The sequence below is a fragment of the Bos indicus x Bos taurus genome, chromosome 15 (genome assembly GCF_003369695.1).
Source record: "Bos indicus x Bos taurus breed Angus x Brahman F1 hybrid chromosome 15, Bos_hybrid_MaternalHap_v2.0, whole genome shotgun sequence".
NCBI lineage: Eukaryota > Metazoa > Chordata > Mammalia > Artiodactyla > Bovidae > Bos > Bos indicus x Bos taurus.
The window spans coordinates 926,773-946,351 of record NC_040090.1 but is presented as its reverse complement, the minus strand read 5'-3'; the positions used below and the strand labels follow the sequence as shown (position 1 = coordinate 946,351).

At 48.2% G+C, this 19,579-nt stretch overlaps 2 protein-coding genes and 1 non-coding gene across 8 annotated transcripts in view; 1 reads left to right on the top strand and 2 right to left on the bottom strand.

Moving 5' to 3' along the window:
- STX3 (syntaxin 3) overlaps window positions 1-5,254 on the top strand; it is a 50,146-nt gene extending 44,892 nt beyond the window's left edge. For 4 of the 6 annotated variants that reach the window (XR_003514616.1, XM_027562216.1, XM_027562214.1 and 1 more), the window contains one exon: window positions 601-2,431. Coding sequence is in view for 3 of the 6 variants with exons in the window: in XM_027562214.1 (XP_027418015.1) it covers window positions 601-612 (12 nt within the window). In the remaining 3 variants the exon portion in view is untranslated. Of the gene's footprint in view, window positions 1-600; window positions 2,432-2,931; window positions 3,024-3,604 lie in introns of those variants that run through there. The other 2 variants (XM_027562213.1, XM_027562211.1) reach the window with 1 other exon arrangement.
- Window positions 5,255-5,473: 219 nt separating this feature from the next.
- On the bottom strand, window positions 5,474-10,186 carry MRPL16 (mitochondrial ribosomal protein L16). Its single transcript, XM_027562217.1, has 5 exons — window positions 10,015-10,186; window positions 9,609-9,894; window positions 9,219-9,284; window positions 7,322-7,470; window positions 5,474-6,141 (listed from the first exon to the last, which is right to left on the bottom strand). Exons 2-5 carry the CDS (start codon window positions 9,661-9,663, stop codon window positions 5,656-5,658), a joined length of 756 nt encoding a protein of 251 aa, XP_027418018.1. The 5' UTR covers window positions 9,664-9,894; window positions 10,015-10,186; the 3' UTR covers window positions 5,474-5,655.
- Window positions 10,187-15,104: 4,918 nt separating this feature from the next.
- Window positions 15,105-15,177, bottom strand: TRNAG-CCC. The gene has a single exon. It is a non-coding gene; the product is annotated as a tRNA-Gly (tRNA).
- Window positions 15,178-19,579: the final 4,402 nt, after the last annotated feature.

Sequence of the window (19,579 nt, the reverse complement as noted above, 5' to 3'; positions counted from 1 at the left end):
TTCCGTGTCCTGTTCGCTGTGCCTTTCTGCTTCTAAGACAGGCTGGGTGGGCAGAAGGCGTGAGGAGACTCCAGTACCAGCAAGCCTCTGAGCTGCATGGGGAAGGAGCTGATGGGGGCCCTGCACGCAGCACGGGTGTTTCCCCAGCGACCGTGCCTCTCCACCCACACGTCCATCTACGGAGCCGACAGCCCCTGGGAAGGGTTCTAAGAGGCCCAGGGGTTTCCCTTTTTCCCCCTCTCTCTCTTGTAACAGGGCTTTTGGATCTTTCCAGGTGGCTCAGGGGTGAGGAATCCGCCTGCCAAGCAGGAGGTGTGGGTTCAATCCCTGGGTCGGGAAGATCCCCTGGAGAAGGAAATGGCAATTCACTCCAGTATTCTAGCCTGGGAAACCCCATGGACAGAGGAGCCTGGCAGGCTGTAGTTTGTGGGGTCACAAAGAGTTGGATACAACTGAGCGACTCAATAAGACCAGAACGTTTGGGTTCTTGCATGCTGGGTGCTTACGTCAGGCCCCGTCGCGGATGCCTGTCGGCTGTCGGGTGGGTGTTGACTCTTCCACGATTCTGTTTGCAGCTCATCTCTCCTCTCCGCCTTCCAGGTGTGTGGCTGAGTCTTACTGTTGCTCTTTGCCGTCACCCGGGGTGCTGACCCGACCAGCATCTCCCCCCCAACCTGTTGTAGAGCCTGGTTTCACCCCAGCCTGGTGTGGCCGCCACCCCTGCCTTCAGATGGGAGCAGTGTGAATGGCCTTCCTGAGAGAGTGAGCCCGTTCCTTTGTTTCCCTGTAACCACCCCTGGACCCGACCCGCAAACGGTCTCGCCCGGGAGGAGCCTGAGCTCCCTCACCGCCTTTCCTGCCCCACCGGCCCTGAAGCGCCTTCTCCTGGACTGTAGGAACCAAGCCAGCTTCTGTCTCCGCTCCGATGTGTCAAACTGTCCTGTGCCTTGGAGAGCCTACCTGAGACCTCCCCAAGGTGCTGTACTGTCTACCTCATGGAGTGTTCTCCCCAGAATTGTAACAGTTTGTTTTAAAGTGGGATATCTTTAACAAAACAAGGGGATTCTTCCAAGTTTGGCAACATAAGACTCGGGCCTGAGTCTCCTGCCTGGCAGGATCCCAGTCCCCCCAGCTTATTGTCCTTGTCTGAAAGCAGGAGGCATGGGCAGAGGTCGCTGTGGTCTCGGAAGCTGCCTTCTCTGAAGCGTAGCCTTGAAATGAAGCTCTCGGTGTGCTGAGCTCCGTGGCGACCTTCCACCTCTGTCTCTGCTGTACTTCCTCACGTGGACTCAGGGGCGCACTGCCTCAGACCGTCATCTGAGGTCTGTGCAGGCTGGGCTGTGGGGTCACTGTTCTCATGTCTGGGTCTGGGGAGCTGGCTGTTTACTGTTAGAGCGATGGCTGAGAAGCCACTGCGGGGAGGCCCAGAGTAACCAGGCCTGTAAAATCAGCCGGTGCTGAGGTGCTTGAGGCTCAGGCTCTGGGGAGCTTTCAGATGGGAGCAGCTGTGAGTATTCAGGCATTTCATGTGTCCAGATGTATTTTTATAATCGTGTGTATGACATGTATGTGCATATATGCATGGGTCTCTCAGGAAGTAGGGAACTGGAAATGAGGATTTTCTAACTTCAAAAGAATAACTTGAGCTAGGCTAAAAATCAGGAATCATAGTAGAAACGTGATCTTCTCATGTCACTGGGAAACTTGCTGTCTTCTGCACAAGCATTCAGACCACCCAGAGGGCTGGGGTGGGCACCAGGCGGGTCCCGCTAGCAGACAGGAGGAGGGACGAGCTCGCCACCCCTCCCCGCTTGCTGCCGGGGCTGGGCTTGTCCTGAGAACACCACGTTGCAGCCTGGTTTCGTTCGCGCGACCGTGGGGCTGTCCTGTGTCCAGGACTAAGCCAGCTCGGGAGGCCAAGATCCACTCAGCAGTTCTTCCCGCTCCCAGGTTAGTGGACTTGATAGATTCCTTGTCGCCCCTACTTGTCATGGAGGAAACAACAGCCAGGAAATTTCTAAGCGTAGTTTCTGTGCTGAGCCAGTGTGAGCCCCCGAGACTCCCGGCTGGTCCCGGCCAGCTCCCGATTCGTATTTCAGCTTTGACTTTAGTGCTTTCTAGGAGAGGGGAGCAGCCTGACCCAGGCACCCCGCCTTCCTGTGCCAGGGCCACTCACTCAGCCAGCACCCAGCACTCGGACGGAGCCGAGGGGCCCCCGTCGCCTGTGGCTGTGATGTCCGACTCAGGCCTGGCTCCAGCAATGCAGGCAGCCAAGCTCCAATCAGACCTTTGCTCTCCTGAGACTAGGGCCTGGGGCTTATCATTTGGATACAAGTGAAGGGTTTTTTTGTTTTGTTTTTTTTTTAATGTAAACTGGATAATTTTAATTGCTAATTTAAAAATAAATGACTCTATATACTGACTGTGAAGAGTTCTGGCTCCAGGTCCCTGTGAAACACTTGCTGATGGGCTGCCCCAGGTGGTGACTTGTGTTTGTTTTGGAAAGGGGAGAAAAAAATTTTTAACCGCATGCTAGAGCAGGTGGATCCAAAGTTCTAATGTTTGAAAATGGTTTAACTCCCAAAGAATGCACTGTAAAGTTCCATGTATTTGGATCTTAGATTTCAAGGGATTCCCCCCAAAAGACTTTGGCTTACTGAGAATATCCGTGGCTCTGGGGTAAGTGGGGTGAGCCTGATGTGATGTAGCCGTAAAGCAGAACGATCCTCTGAGCTTGCTGTTCAGATCTGTGACTCTCTCACTGAGAGGTGATGTCTCTTAGCATCCTGGGTTCTAGAAGCCAGATCCATCTTCCTTTCCCTTCACATCCACTTCCACGCCCAGACCCATCCCCGTCTGCCTTCCTCTGCAACCCTCTGTGCAGTGACGTCATTTCTCACGTGCTTTTTCTTTCCTCGTCGGGAAGAACAGAAGAAGATCATGATCATGATCTGCTGTGTTATCCTTGCGATCATCTTAGCTTCTACTATTGGGGGCATATTTGCCTGAAAAGAACCAAAAAGGTGAGCCATCTCTGGGGGCCAGCGGTGGGGAGGGGGTCAGGCTTTTCACCTGAGATGCTTGTGTCCTGAAGGCTTGTCACCCGGTGCCTTAATCTGCGTGGGATTGGGTGCTGGTAACGGTTGGAGAAAACCGAGAAACAGGGACATGAGCGAAGAGGGAGCTGGGAGAGCATGGGTGGACGAGGAGGCAGAAAGGGGCGGTCTGTCCCGTAAGCAAGTCTGGCAGCAGAGGGTTTCGTTGGGAATCCTTTGCCTAAGGGTGTTGGCTTCCTGTATCGAAGGCCCTCCCGCAGCGAGGGCTCTCCCGCACCAAAGGTCCTCCTGAAGCGAAGGCTCTCCTTTAGAGAAGGCTTTGGCACATGGAATGGTAGAGAACAAATTCGTTATTGACTAGAAGCACCCTGAAACTCTGGAAGAGGGCCACAGGGTGAACCCAGAGTAACGTTCTTCCCTTCCGTGGTGAGGAAGGTTTTTGCAGCCCTGAGTCGTCCTTCACGCCTGTAGACGGGAGTGGTGCCCCTGGCCGCGGCCACCCTACCGTGTGATCTATGATCTCCCCTCCGTTTCTGTCGTCCTTTCAGCCCTCACAGATGGACCCTCACCTGCTTTCTCAGTCCTTCTTCCACCTCTGTGGGGCCGCCGCAGACTCCTCCCGAGTTCTTCTTTCCATTGTGAAACCTCGTATGACACAGCACCTCAACCATCTCCCCATTCAAACTGACGCAAAGGGAGACTTAGGAGAATATGGCCTTGGGCGGCAGGCAGGGCGACTGGGCAGGGAGTATGGCACTTTGCGGCGGGTTAGGAAGGCGGTTCGAGGAGGAGAACGCATAGGAAGGAGACCAGTTAGGAAATGGACTCGGAGCTGGAGCCCCCTGACGTCAGCTGTTGGGGGCAGGGCTTCACCTCAGGGGGTCACCAGATCTGGGCGCTGCTGCTTCTGCACTTCCGGTTCCGGGTCCCACCTTTGACCCACCCTGCGTCCCCGTCCTTCTTCAGAGCCTCCGTCCCTGAGGCTATTGTCCAGTGATAGGCCCTGAGCATGGCTCCTCACTGCTGTGTCCACAGTGCTTAGCACAGCGCCTGCCACTTAGAGCTGCTGTCTGTCCACTTTACTATGCTGATTTCTGCTATGGACAAATCCTTGGATTTGATTCTTCAACACTTTAAGGCATCGGTGGGAAATGATCTATATCACAAGTCTATAAAAATGCCCCAGAGTGGGTTGATCCACTTACACAAAAGTATAGGAGCGCCCCCTCACCTCCCATTTCTACAACATACACCTTAAAGTCCTTTACGGGAGGTGGGGATAGGAGAGTTGTCAATAGGCTGTTACTTTGCCGAGATGGCTGGCCCCAGGATTGTGGTTCTGTAATTAAATGTGGACCCTGAAAGAAACAGGTTTATGCTGTGACTGAATGCCCCACAGTCATCACCACCACTGCTCCGTGAGCCCTAACAAAGAGGTGACGATGTTAGGTCAGAAGGCCAAATGAACCCGTCACTATTCCTTCTGATTCGTGCTGCCAGCTGACACGGGCAGCACTGGCCAGCAATGCGTGTACAACAAACGGGTCCAAACACTGTCCTCTGTTCACGGTTCAGGTGTGTTCCAGTGCAGCTCAGTGATTAGTTACTGTACAAGAGATTCACTAAAAATACATTAAAAATCACAGTAGGCGATTCTTGAGGACCACTCAACTGCTTAGACGAGTCTGTACTTTGGAAAGTAAATTATTCTGCCATCAAGTCTAACTTTTTAAGAAAGTGGGGTGAAAAAATGGACACTTTAGTCACTGTGCTGTTTTCTGCCCACTTTCAAAGCAAACGGTTTAATATCTCTATCAATCTGTATCTCCTTTGGTTTGCATACAGGATAACCACCACTGCTAGCTAGCTCTGAAAAACAGGTGAACTTTGTTCAAGGCAAACACGGAGCTGGGCCCACGGGCCTTTGAATGACCCAGGCCCTCGCTCATTCAGCAGCAGGGATCCACCGGGCGGCCCCTGCACTGTGCTAGGACGTGTAGGGACACAGACAGAGCCAAACACCCTCCATCCGCAGAGGGTTTCCCGCCTAGCAAAGACCACAGCGTCCAGCTTTTCTAGCAGTTCCTTTCGCTAAAAGGCAAGGGCATGTCTCTTGCCACATTGTCCAACATCCCCCCTTCCGTGACTGAGAAGATGGGTAGCTGGGCATAAATAAATGTTGTCAATTACTCTGTGCACTGCTGTTTTCTCTGTTTTTCCAGAAACAGTAAAAGTTTGTAACTAGGCAAGTGGCATAAAAACTAGCTCCTGAAGTGTGTGTATGTAAAAGGCTGACTTGTATCAGAGGTGGAAAAGGAAACGTGATTTAGCCTTGAAGACATTCCTCTTCCCGCTGAGAACCAGTCAGTCAGGTCTGGTTCTTAATCCTTTAAGGGACTGAGTGACCAATGAGAAGCTACATCATTTTGAGCTAATGCTCAAACTTTAATATAATGTACTTAAAAGAATCCGACAGGTGACGTAGTTTTTCAGAGCATCTGTTCATATGCTGCTCCTCGGTTAGGACATCAGAGGTACCCAAAGGCCCGAAGGACTGGCTCAGGGGCACGAAGGCGCGGATTCCTGCTCCTGAGCCTCACTACACGCGCTCAGGCATGTAGAACTTGCCCCAGTACCGCCCCCGGTGGGTCAGGTCGTAGGGGCTCAGCACCTTCCGTATCCCCAGCATGTTGGCGGTGGCTATGCGCTCAAAGGTCCAGGGGTTCTGGTTGTTCCGTTCTCGCTCCTCTTGGTCTTTCTGTATCTTCTCTAGAGTCTCACGGCTCACGGCCTTGGCAGGGAAAGGCAACTTGTGGGCAACTTGGTTAAGGATGCCTTGTACCTCCTGGAATTCGCAGCGCCCGCCCACCTCAACTATGAGGCGGCCCGCCTTCACAGGAGTCACGTAGTGGTCGATGGCACCCTTGCCGCCCCCCATGCGCTGCCCCATACCCTTGCGGGTGATGGCCTTGAATGGGGCTGGTACTCGCCATAAGGCAAACATGTTCTTGGGGTCCATGAAGCGGTTGATTGTCAGGCGCATCATTTCAAAATGCCCCCAGTGGAGGTAACCGCCACCCAGTGCCTAGAAGTGAATGGAAGCATTAGAAACACATGGAAATTTAGATATCCTTCATTTGTGTTTTAATAGGTGGCATTAGTGGTAAAGAACACTCCTGCCAATACAGGGGACATAAGAGAGACAGGTTCGATCCCTGGGTTGGGAAGATCCCCTGGGGGAGGCCATGGCAACCCACTCCAATATTCTTGCCTTGAGAATTCCATGGACAGAGGAGCCTGGCAGGTTAAAGACCAAAGTATCGCAAAGAATTGGACACAACTGAAGCGACTCAGCACGCCTGGGTGCTATTCTTATGTCTCTTATGGAAACTGTGGCTTCAATGATACATAAGAAAGTAAAAATATACATTCTAATCAGTACGGTGGAGGAAAAGCCTAGGGTATGATAATAACTGAGAACAAGTGTGGACCCACTTCAATGGAGAGCCAGGGAAGACCTCTTTGAGGAGGTGACGTTTATAGCTAACGCCAGAAGTGAACGAACCAGCCAAGGGAAACAGATGAGCGTTCCAGGCAGAGGAATGGCACATGCGAAGCCCACAGTGAGCCTGAGCAGAAGCCAGTGTGGCTGGGCAGAGAGAGGAACTCAGAGCACACCGAGGTGCTGAAAGGCTGGCAGGCGCTGGCTGGACAGGCTTTGGGAAGCGGACTTGAAAACCTCTGGCTGCCTGGTGGGAACTAAACCGGTGTCCACAGCCATTCATGTAGGTAACGACGTCAAGTTTTCACAGACGCTACCTGATGAGTAGGATATGTCTAGACATCCCACATACTTGGGAGAAGGCAATGGCACCCCACTCTAGTATTCTTGCCTGGAGAATCCCAGGGACGGCGGGGCCTGGTGGGCTGCCATCCATGGGGCTGCACAGAGTCGGACATGACTGAAGTGACTTAGCAGCCCACATACTAAATCATGGATAATCTTGATCAGAGGTTTGAGGAGATCTCACAGTCTGACTATGGGATAAATGAGGTAACCTCTTCCGTCTCCTGCTTTTACATTATTTTCACTCATAAATGTTAAAAACATTTATGACTCAATGCTTACTGGGTGCTGCACATCAGTTTAAAGAGCTGCTGGTGGCAGTTCTAGTGAAAGCTGTGGAGGAAGAGACCAGAAGGAACCCAAGGAGTCTGTTTTGGTCCCTGGCTTCCGTCCTGTAGCCGTGTGACGCTGAACTCACCAAGATGGCAAAACTGCCTTCTGTGAACTCAGTGGCTTCAGTGGAAGGACCTCGTATGTCACGCAGGTTTTTAGGCTCTCTTCTCACTTTTGGCACAAGTGGTGCCCTTTCGACAAATCTCAGCTTGGGCTTTTCAGGAATGGAGACATCTAAAAGGAGCATAGACAACCAAGAGTAAGTCAAACCAAAGGATTTGACTTCGGTCAATGTTGAAGGATTCATTTTTTTCCTAGAAAGATTCATAACCACCAGGTCAAAGCCTTAAAGTTACCACTCAACAACAATTCCAAAAGTGTGTTAGATTTACCTTGTGGGTGCTTTCATTGACACTGGAATTTTCTGACTATGACAGCTGTTGATAGAAATGTTTTTGAACCTTTTAAGATAGCAAAGTTTTAAACTGACAACCAAAATGCCTTTTTAAAATGCCTACCCTAAAGGGACTGTTAGGGAAGGTATAGAGATATGAGACAGTCACAGAATAACACGAGGTAACATCTTTTGTGTATGTGAATGTTTTGTGTGCTGGAATTAAGCTGAATTCTTTACATGCATTATCTCATTTAATCTTCAAAACAACTTTACAGCCCTGTTTTTTTTAAGGCTTCCTTCTTAAATTTTTTAAACTTTTAAAAGTTTAACACAGTATATTAAAGGGTCCAATAAAAAATGTGAATTATCACAAAGTGAACACACAAACATACACACATAACTATAATCCAGATAAAGAAATGGAAGGTAGTGCTTTTAATCTCCATTTTATAGAAGAGGAACTTCAGGCCTGGAGACATTTTATAATTTGATCTGGGCCATCCAGTTAAAACAGCAAAGCCAGACAGTATGATACTATATTGTACATAAAAGTAGCCAAGTTCTCCTGCTTGCCACATTTTTACTGGGAGACTTACAACCTAGTACTCCTTTGATCAATGCTCTTTGCTCTTTCTATTCAAGGGCATTTCATGCTGAGAGCTGTATATATCCTACCATGTGCTTGCCCGGTGAAGGTAGGTGGGCTGAAACCCAGGCCACACACAGTACGTCTGATAAAGACACATACTGCCACTTTGACAATATGGAAAAAAATTAACTTGTAAGTCATTTACAGTTATTTCCACAGTAAAATAAGCATGGGTCTGTGATGGAGTCAAATATAAAACAGGAGACTTTAAGGACTACAAAAACTGCCCCCTGCCATTTCTATGTGTCTTGGGCTTCCCTGGCAGCTCAGTGGTTAAGAATCTGCCTGCCAATGCAGGAGATGTGTGTTTGATCCCTGCGTCAAAAGATCCCCTGGGGAAGGAAATGGCAAAAATCCCATTGTCAGAGGAGCCTGGTGGGCTCCAGTCCAAGGGGTTGCAGAAGAGTCAGACAGGGCTGAGCACACAACAGAGAAACTTTGTAACATTTTCTCCCTGCTCCAAGGCTGTATGCACTCCAGGGGTGCAGTAGTTTCACAGTTATGTGTCCAAGATGAGGCCTTCAGAGGTCCAGGCATCTATTTTTGAGATTTCCAATATATTTTAAAAAGTGTAAGATTTATCAAATTGTGGCTTACCTTGACTTTATATGAATAAATTAATGCTTCTCACACAATAGGTACATGCACATATGTGACCTCATTTGGAGCAAACATCAGAAGTCTAAACTGGAGGCCGATTAGGTGCAGCTGAGAAGGGGGCTGCGGGTCTCGCACCAGTGGTAGGCCATAGGGGAGATAATCCATTAACGATTTTAGCATTTAGAACACTGCCTGGCATAGAGTGTGCCTTCAACACATGACTACTGAATGGATGAATGGGAATGGGAGCACAAGGAAACGCCGGCTCTTGACCCACCCCCCGCTAGGTTCCATCACAGGAAAGGCTTATAAACCAGAAGCCAGATAAGCTCTCACCTTCAAACGTTGGCACCGGGAGCAGCGTCTTCAGGCCGGCACGGGCGGGCGGCGCTGCCCACGAATCTACAAAGAAAGGTCAGATTAAACCCCGAAGGCGACAGGCCCAGGGCCTGACGCGCTCTGCGCCTTGACGCTCCTGACAGAGCTGTCCTGTGGGCCGCGGGCTCCACTCTGGGAGACCCGAAGCTCTCGGCCCCCGAGAAGGACCGGCAGGGGACTCGGGGGCGACCCCACGTCGCGCAGACGCTTCTGCACGAGTCTCTCCGCGTGAGGGGCGAAGGGCGCGGCAGGCCCGCTTGCGGTTCAGCACCCGCGAGGGGGCCTCAGGCGATGCGAGACACACGACGGGGGGGTGGGGGTGAAGCTGGGGGACAGGGGACAGCTGACCTGACAGGGTCGCTCGCAGGACGGGGGCGCGGGCGCCACTCAGCAGCCGCCACATGGTCCGCGCGCGGGGCCGCCAGAGGCGACGCCCGGGAGCCTAGTCCCAAGCTGCTCCAGCCGGCACGCCGTCGGGCCGGAAGTTGCATTCGCGCCGGTCCAGGCCGCAGAGAGTCCCGGGTGGAAGTGGAGGAAACCGGAGGCTCGGCACCTGGATTCCGGCCTGGCGCCCGCGGGGGCTGGCAGTCCGTCCCGATATGGGTCCGGCGGGGACGGACGCTGTCTCCGCGGACTGCGTAGAGAGGGCCGGGCGCGCGTGGCGAGGTGATGCCGTGCGGTTCACTGCAACCCACCGCCTCTCGTCCCTCCTCCCTCCCGGGACAGTGGGAAAAAGCGACGGAGGCATGATTACCTTAACGTTTCTCGGGAAACTGAATGCGCCTCTTCCTGGCTTTGCTGCTGCTGCTGCTGCTAAGTCGCGTCGGTCGTGTCCGACTCTGCGCGATCCCATAGACGGCAGCCCACCAGGCTCCCCTGTCCCTGGGATTCTCCAGGCAAGAACAGTGGAGTGGGTTGCCATTTCCTTCTCCAATGCATGAAAGTGGAAAGTGAAAGTGAACTCACTCAGTCGTGTCTGACTCTTCGCGACCCCGTGGACTGCAGCCTACCAGGCTCCTCCATCCATGGGATTTTCCAGGCAACAGTACTGGAGCGGGGTGCCATTGCCTTCTCCCAATATGCTATCTAGGTTGGTCATAACTTTCCTTCCAAGTCTACTGTACTTAAGTCCTGCTAAATCCGCGCGTGGTCTTTCTCCAAAGATTAATTTCGTAAATGGCAACAGTAAAACCTGTAATCTCGCAGAGCTGTTGGGAGAACCCTCCCTTCCCACAGTTTTATATACTTCTTGACTGCACGCTGAATCTGTATCAGATGAGTTAGTGGGTTTTATTGCAGCCACTCATTTCTGTCCCAAGAACAGCTCTGAAAGGGTTAAACTGCCCCCCACCCCCAGCTGCCCGGCCTGGGTCAGATTTTGGGCAGCTCTTCTGTGCTCTCCTTGCCTCTCCACAAAAAGCAGGCGATTCCCACGTGCTCAGGCATTTAAAAGTCTCAAGCTGAATGCTGTATAATTTTGTTTTGGGTGGAGAATAAACCTGCAGTGCACGCACTCGTTGATTGGACTCTTAAGTCTTTTGGTGCCCTGAAACGTCTACCTCATTACTTATTTTAAAAGAACTAAACATTAACCCATATTTCTGCATTTAAGTAGTAACTATAATATCTATTTTTTCTTTGTAAGAGTTAAGTACAATGGAGGCTACAAATATGAAAATCCAGTGATCCTATCTTTATGAATTTATGTACAGAGGATATGATGGGAATATAAACAGCTAACATGGAGATATGAGAAGAATAAATAAAGGGTGTGAAAAATGGAATCATGGACCTGAGGTCTTCCTGGATCACAGAAAATTATTTTTCCCCTCAAATTTTTCACAGCTGTTTATTTACACTTCTCTTCTGATAGTTCAGGGCTAGTTGTTTGTAGGAAAATGAGGTTCAGGGATTAAATGATTTACTGTACAGTACGGTGCAAAATAGGGAATCTTGACAGACTTAGTTTTGTTGGAATGTTTGCTAGCATCTCCCAAAAGTTGGTTTTCAGACTTTCCTCAGGCCTTCGTTAAACATGTAAATATCTGGTTCCTACTTATAAAGAAACTCTAAAGATGAGGTTCAGGAATTCCTGTCATGAACTGGCCCTCCCAGTGATTCTAACACCTAATCAAGTTTGGGGATCTGTGCTCTGCGAGCACTTCGAAATTTTAAAGAGTAGAGTACAGGCACAAGGCATTGTTTCTGGATTCTCCAGGCCAGTACGCACTGAGATTTATAATTTTCCGATCTGTATAAAAATTATCTAACACCTCAGTTTTTAATTTCTTAAACTCCAGAGATGAAGATGACAAATCTGCAGCCCAGTCCCAGGTCCAGGTGTTGACTGAACACAACACTCATGGCGCACGGAACATGCACACACACACGTGTGCACACACATGTGCATGCTCTCATTTTAATAAAAATACTGGATTTTTGCTTATCAGACTCTAATCAGAATATCATAATGCAATAAACAACCATGCAGTCTCCACTTCAGGAAGCCCACAGAACCTTCTCGAGGGGCTAGTTAATATCAGCTTTTTTTTTTTTAATAAACCCATTTAGTTTCCATACGGTGTAGAGCATTTCCACAAGGGCAGTGGTACCCTAGTTTTTTCCACAACAAAAACAATGCACTGGCGACTTCCCTGGTGATCCAGTAGTTAAAAATCTGCCTGCCGATGCAGGGGACACAGGTTTGATCCCTGGCCTGGGAGAATCCCACACGCCTCGGAGCAGCTGGGCCCGTTCGCCACAACTATTGAGTCTGTGCTCTAGAGCCCGAGAGCTGCAGCTGCGCCGTCACACCCCAGCTGCTACAGCCCGAACTTCTAGAGCCCATGCTCTGCAACGAGAGGACCACGGCAGTGAGAAGCCTGCGCACACGACCAGGAGCAGCCCCTGCTCCCCACTAGCAGAGAAAGCCCGTGTGCGGCAAGGAAGACCCAGCACAGCCAAAAACAAGTAGGTAGATTAAAGACATGCTGTGCTCTAACACAGTATTAATAATGAACATACCGGAGAGATCTGCTGTCTACCAAGCGCTCTCACACACACACACAGGTTATCGTATTGGAGTCCCTTTTTTCTGTAGATGATGGTGGAAACAAGGCTCAGAGAAGTCTCCCTTCATTGCACGTGTATCTGCTGAGTATCTCCCTTACTGCCCTGAGAGGCACGAGAGTGTCTCCACATGTCCCAGAGCTCTCCAGCTAAATTAGAGTCAGTCAGACTCCTGGGGGGTTATTAGAGTTTTACAAAGGAGTTATTTCCAGCATTTCTCATGGAGTGAGTCAACAGGCACGAAGAATGGATCAACTTCTAATTGTTTGACCAAGAGGGAACCATGACAACTACTGTTCTTGCTTTTGTCTTGGAATTTACAGACGAGATCCATGGTATGTCTATGAATGGTTTCAACATAGTAAATGAATCCCTACTGCGGCTTAGTCAAGTTATTTACAAGTCTGTTATTATAGACCATGCTATAAGAAACATCCTTATTCATACCATTTTGGTACTGTTTTGGTATTTCTATTGGGCAAATTCCGAAGAAAAATCACTGGATCAAAGGGATATTTATTTAAAATCGCCTTGCCTCATAAAATTGCATAAACTAGCCTTCACCAACAATGTATGGGCATGATTGTCACACACACCCTTTCTGAGAAAGGCTGTGAAAGTTCTTTTAGAGCTTTGCCAATGTGACAGGTGGAAAACCACACCCAGTGTTATCTTTATAACAGGACTTTAACACAGAATTGCTTCTGACTCAGTTTGGCCTGAGGCCCCAAGGTATGTGATAATTCCTGTAATTCAGATGGAGGAGTTGAGCTTCCTAATCTGGATTAGTAATATAAAGGAGCTGATAGGGATTGGCTTTGCTATTCTTAGCTACTCACTCTCCTCTAGTGTGTAGTTCGTTACTCAGTCATGTCCAGCTCTTTGGGACCCCATGGACTGTAGTCCGCCAGGCTCCTCTGTCCATGGGATTCTTCAGGCAAGAACACTGGAATGGGTTGCCCTTTTCTTCTCCAGGGGATCTCCCCAACCCAGGGATCAAACCCTGGTCTCTCGCATTGCAGGCAGGGAGGGTCTGTACCATTTGAGCCACCAGGGAAGCCCCAGTCTGTAAGAAGCACTGGAAAAATAAAAAAAGACAGGGGAAACTGCTGATGACAATAAGGGTTTCTTTGGACAGAGTTGATATTCTGTGAGTTTCACTTCCCTCCGGGCTGGTCAGGGATGAAGTGCTCCGTGAGGCTCAGTGAGAGGCAGTTCAAGATCATCTCGTTGACACAAGACTGGGGAAGTTTGTGTTTGGAGGCTGACCAAAGCAGCCTGCGGCTTCAGAGTAGAAGGAAGTAGCCGCGTTTGCACTGATGTCAAGTCAAAGGTGTGACTATGCGGGTGACCGGAAGGGGGCCCCCGTGCAGGGCACAGTTTTCTTGTGTCCCGGCCAGCAGGACCCCTTGGAGAGGCAACGAGAAAGAAGCCAGAGGAGTTGTACCGATGGATGGCCAGGGCCAGCAAGAAGAGTTACAGGCAACAGTCAACTGTTCAGCAGAGATGGATGTGCCCGCATCAAGGCACCTGCGATGTCCTCTGTAGTGAGGAGTGTGCCCTCTGAAAACCCCATGAAACTCCCCGAGGAGAAAGAGTATACTTTATTTATTTGTTTATTTTTTAAATTTAATTTTATTTTTTAACTTTACAATATTGTATTGCTTTTGCCATACTTTAAAGTGTACCCTGGGTGACTTCCCTGGTGGCCCAGTGGTTAAGACTTTGCCTTCCAACACCAGGGGTGTGGGTTTGATCCCTGGTCGGGGGGCGAAGATCCCACATGTGACCTGGGCCAAAAAACCAAACACAAAATGGAAGTAATATTGTAACAAATTCAGTAAAGACTTTGAAAATGATCCACATTAAAAAAAAAAAAATCTTGAAACAACTGTCTCAGACCCTGGGATGCCGTAACAGAGTATCCCAGATGGTGGCAGAAACAACAGAAGGTTACTGCCCGGCTGTTCTGGGGCCCAAGTGTGAAGTCAAGGTGTCAGCGCATGGGTTTCTCCCGAGCTGTGGGGAAGGGTCTGCTCTAAGCATCTCTGCTGGCTGGTAGATGGCCGTCTTCTCCCTGTGTCTCCTCATACCGTTTTCCCTCTACGTTGCTCTGTCACGTGTCCAAACCCCCACCTTTTATAAGGACTCTAATCTTATTGGATTGGGGCATAACCTTGGTTACCTCACTTTAACTTGATTTCCTCTGTGAAGACCCTCGCTCCAAATAAGGCATTTTTAGGTATTGCTGGTTAGGACTCCAGCTTACCTTTACTAGGGGGAGAGGAGGGTACAGGTCAACTCCTAGCAGGTGCCATGACTGTAAGCCATCCCAAAGGGGTCAGAGGTGAGGGGTCAGGGGCAGGAAAGGTCTTCAGTGTTGGTAAATGTGCAGAAATGAGAACTAAAGACCCCTCCCCTTGCCTCCATTTCTGTTTTCACCGCTCTCTCTCTGGCTGAAACTGGAAGAGGGGAGCAGCCTTACTTTTAAATGCAATTCCAAGTTTCAATTATTACACAGTTTTGGACATTTTAGTTACTGAAGTCAATATGTTTTCTGGGACTGGAAGTGACAACACAACTTTTTTTTTTAATCAAGGAGTGAGGAGAAAATGCAACAAAACGGCCTTCCAGACTGAGTCTGGATCAGCAGTAGCAGGCTACGCTGTAGCTGATTTCCCATAGCGTTCTCTGAGCTCTGCGTAGTGGCCTTGCTTGCATCCTGGTTACACACTTTGCATATTATTTTTGGCTGCACCCGGCTGCGTTCGGGGGTTCCCTGACCAGGGATTGAACCTGGGCCCCCTGCCTTGGGAGCGCAGAGTCTTAAACACTCAACCACCAGGGAAGTCCCTAGTTTGCAATTTAAAAAAATTACTAGAGATGATGAACTTTTCTCATCTTCTTGGTTTCATATCTTTTTGTCTGTTTTTCTGTATGTGTGATTCGCTTCTTGTGTGTTTTGAGTTTCAATCACACTGTGCATTTTTTTCCTCCCAGATTCAAAGCTGCTTGTCGTGTATATTAACTCCTGTTCAGGTGTATGAGTTTTGATTTTTTTCATCTTTCAGTACGTCCTTTAATTTTTTTGAGGCATGATGATTATAATTTTTTAAGCAGTAAAATCTACCAGTAATTTTAAGAGTTTTTGAGACTGATCATATGATTATAAGGGACAGAGGTAAGGCTCTAACATAATTCTTTTCCAAGTTGAAAAATCCTCATTTGATATGTGACTTTATAATGTACTAAATTCCCACATTTTAATTTTTTTGAGCTCCTTCAGATATTTCACTCCACTCCCATAGTCTCTCTGTTCTGAAACCAGTGCCACAGTTTTAATTATTGTTACTTTATTACACATTTTTACATACACCTGGTCAAGTTCTTCACTTTTGCATTTTACTCTGCAAAAAAATATGGCACATTTTGCATGCTTGGTCTTCAAGATAAAATTTAAAACTGTTCTTTTCTTTTCTTTTTTTATTTCACATTTGTTTTATTCCTCCAGGTATATTGTTAGGTCCTTCGAAAATATGAGAGGGTAGGTTTTTTATTTCATTTATTTTTCTTTTTAAAAAGAGTTTATTTATTTTTAATTGGAGGGTAATTGGTTTACAATGTTGCTCTGGCTAGAGATTCCAATACTACGTTGAATGAAAGGGACAAGAATGGGCATCCTTGTCTTTCTGAGCTTGGAGGAAATGCTTTTAGCTTTTCATGGTTGAGTAAGATGTTGGCTGTAGGACTGTCATATATAGCCTTCATCATATTGAGGTATATTCCCTTATTTCCACTTTGTTGATTCCATATTATTTTTAAATGGGGGATAGTATTTGGCTCTAATCTTCCTTCTTCTTTCCCTTGCATCTTCACAAAAGTAGTTAGGCACAACTGACCCCTTCCTGACTACTTTTGAACTGTGGTGTTGGAGAAGACCCTTGAGAGTCCCTTGGACAGCAAGGAGATTAAACCAGTTAACCCTAAAATAAATCAACTCTGAATATTCATTGGAAGGACTGATGCTGAAGCTCAAGCTCCAATATTTTGGCCACCTGATGCGAAGAGCTCACTCATTTGAAAAGACCCTGATGCTGGGAAAGATTGAAGGCAGGAGGAGAAGGGGACGACAGAGAATGAGATGGTTGGATGGCATCACCAACTTGATGGACATAAGTTTGAGTAAACTCTGGGAGTTGGTGATGGACAGGGAAACCTAGCGTGCTGCAGTCCATGGAATCGCAAAGAGCTGGACATGACTGAGCAACTGAACTGAACTGACCACTTCCTGTGGGAAGCAAGCTCAGCCTTTACCAGCCATGACCACTAGAGGTCACAAAAGCACTTAATATAGTCACTGAAACACCGGAATGCAGTCTGGAGCATTAGCGGTTATGCAAAAATAAACCCATACAGATTGCATTTAATTAAGGTACTTTCTCAAAGTGGAATTGTGATTCCTCATAGCAGACCCATCGTCAACCTCACTCCCCTGTCCCCTACCCCTGCCAATACAGATGAACACAGTTAATCACTAGTGTGCTGAGAAGCATCAGTCACGTCAACTCTTTGTGATATATGGACTGTAGCCGACCAAGCTCCTCTGTCCATGGGATTCTCCAGGCAAGAATATTGGAGTGGGTCGCCATGCCCTCTTGCAGGGGGTCTTCCCAACCCAGGGATCGAACCCACATCTTTTATGTGTCCTGCATTGGCAGGCGGGCACTTTACCGATAGTGCCACCTAGGAAGCCCACTCAGTTACTAGGCAGGTAGTTAAAATGAGATTTTCGTACATGAAACCAGCCTAGGACCCCTGCTTTTTGCCTTCCATGCCCCTCTTTTTCCTTTAATGTCAATCATTAGAGCAAATGTTGGGTGCGGGACTCACACACACACACACACACACACACACACACATACACACTTTCCTTTGTGTGTGTGTGCAATTGTTGAGAAAAAGTCGTCTTGGTCTGACTTTTATTTTTGGCTGTGCCATGCAACATGTGGTATCTTACTAACAGTTCTTCGACCAGGGACTGAGCCTGTGGTCCCTGCATTGGCGGTATGCAGTCTTAACCGCTGAACCACCAGGGAAGTGCCAAAGTCATCTTTGTTTACAATTTTCCCCCATTTTTCACTGCTCAACTATTATGTGTTGAATGCAGAAAACTTAGAAAACAGAAACAAATAGACAAAAATTGATCACTAATCATTCTATCATGCGGAGGTAACCACTGTCACACCCTGGGATGGATGATATTGGGGTGTTGTGTAGTCTAATTTCTTCCCTTGGCTGTGCGTGGATGTCTTTTCATGTTATCAAGCATTACCTTCACCGTGAGCTTTAGTGACTTTTAGAATCCCATCATATAGATCCACAGGGTTTGCCTATTTTGCTCTACTGTTGGACACACAGAGGGCTTCCACTTCCCCACGCTACAAATGCTATGATATGTCGTGTGTGTTAGCGCACTCAGTCGTATCCGACTCTGAGACCCCATCGTCTGCCAGGCTTCTCTGTCCATGGAATTTTCTAAGCAAGAACACTGGGGTGGGTTGCCGTTTCCTACTCCAGGGGATCTTCCCGACATAAGGATCGAACTCGTAAAAACTCTCAGCAAATTAAGTGTAGAAGAAACGTGCGTGCGCGTTAGGTCCTGTCAGTTGTCTGACTCTCCGCAACCCCATGGACTGTAGCCCAACAGGCTCCTCTGTCATGCGGTTCTCCAGGCAAGAATACTGGAGAAGGTTGCCATTTCCTACTCCAGGGGATTTTCCGGGTCCTTTACCACCAGCGCCACCTGGCAAGTGCATTTTTTCGCCACTCCCTGAAGGCTTCTTCCATGACGGTGACGGTCCTGGCCGTCGTCTGGGATCCTGTGACTTACCTTACAGCTGTGAGGGGGTGGGGACCTGGGCCTGTGGGCCACGTTTCTCTCCTGGGGGCCAGACTGTTCCCAGAGGGCAGGTGCTTGCTCTGAGATGCCAGGAGGGGTGGCCTGTGATGCGGCAGTTAAGTCTGTCCACGTCTGGGTTCAGCCTTAGGAAGTCTATTGAGGGTGCACATCTAAGGCTTATTCTCTGTGTCCCAGCTGCCTTTTCTAAAAGTTTATTTTTAAATTGAAGGATAATTGCTTTCCAGAATTGTGTTGGTTTCTGCCAAACATCAAGATGAATCAGCCATAGATATGTACCTGTCCCCTTCCTCTTGAACGTCCCACCTCTCTCCTCATTCCACCCCCTAGGTTGTTACAGAATTGGGTTTGAGTTCCCTGAGTCACACCCAGCTGACGTTTTGATTCTTATATATCTGTGTTCTCTTATGCTTTTCCCCTTCCTATAAATTTCAGAATTGGGCATTTTTGGAGTCAAAGTTGAGTATATCTTAGGTCTTCTGATACACATTTTCATATTCTTCTCTAGAAAGTTTGACCAATATTGACTCCAACAAACAGAGTTTAGAGTTTCATTGCCTTAAATTTTCCTCCCAAAGATCTGTAACTACTCCAGTGTCCTGGCCTGGAGAATTCCATGGACTGTATAGCCCACGGGGTTGCAAAGAGTCAGACACGACTGAGCGACTTCACTTTCACTTTTCATGTGTGCGTGTGTGTGTGTATACATACACACATATATATATGTAGAATAGGGTGAGGTTATCGATATATACCTATATTTTACATCCAAAATATTATATGTATTATTTATGGAGCACGGTTACAGATATATATCTACCTTTAATATGTGAAACATATTATATGCTAAATTTATATTAATATTAAATATAATTATGCATAAATATAAATTATATCAAATATATATGAAATGTGATTTACCCAGAATAAATATTGGAAATGGAAGGGGAGAGTTGTGATATAACATCATTGATCTAGTTCTGAACCTTCTGGGAGCTTCATATGGAATAATTTTTGTCACATGTATGGATGAATGTATTTGTGTGTGTGTGTGTATGTTTATCGGAGGAGGCACTGGCACCCCACTCCAGTACTCTTGCCTGGAAAATCCCATGGATGGAGGAGCCTGGTGGGCTGCAGTCCATGGGGTCGCTAAGAGTTGGACATGACTGAGCAACTTCACTTTCACTTTCCACTTTCATGCACTGGAGAAGGAAATGGCAACCCACTCCCGTGTTCTTGCCTGGAGAATCCCAGGGATGGGGAAGCCTGGTGGGCTGTCATCTATGGGGTCGCACTGAGTTGGACACGACTGAAGCAACTTAGCAGCAGC

Bases quoted from the DNA above. Each gene is read 5' to 3' on its own strand.
- MRPL16 (XM_027562217.1), bottom strand. From the start codon at position 9,663: ATGTGGCGGCTGCTGAGTGGCGCCCGCGCCCCCGTCCTGCGAGCGACC. The intron at 9,285-9,608 runs GTCAGCTGTCCC...CTTTCTTTGTAG, and splicing joins CCTGCGAGCGACCCTGTCAG to ATTCGTGGGCAGCGCCGCCC. The intron at 7,471-9,218 runs GTGAGAGCTTAT...TGCTCCTTTTAG, and splicing joins CCCGGTGCCAACGTTTGAAG to ATGTCTCCATTCCTGAAAAG.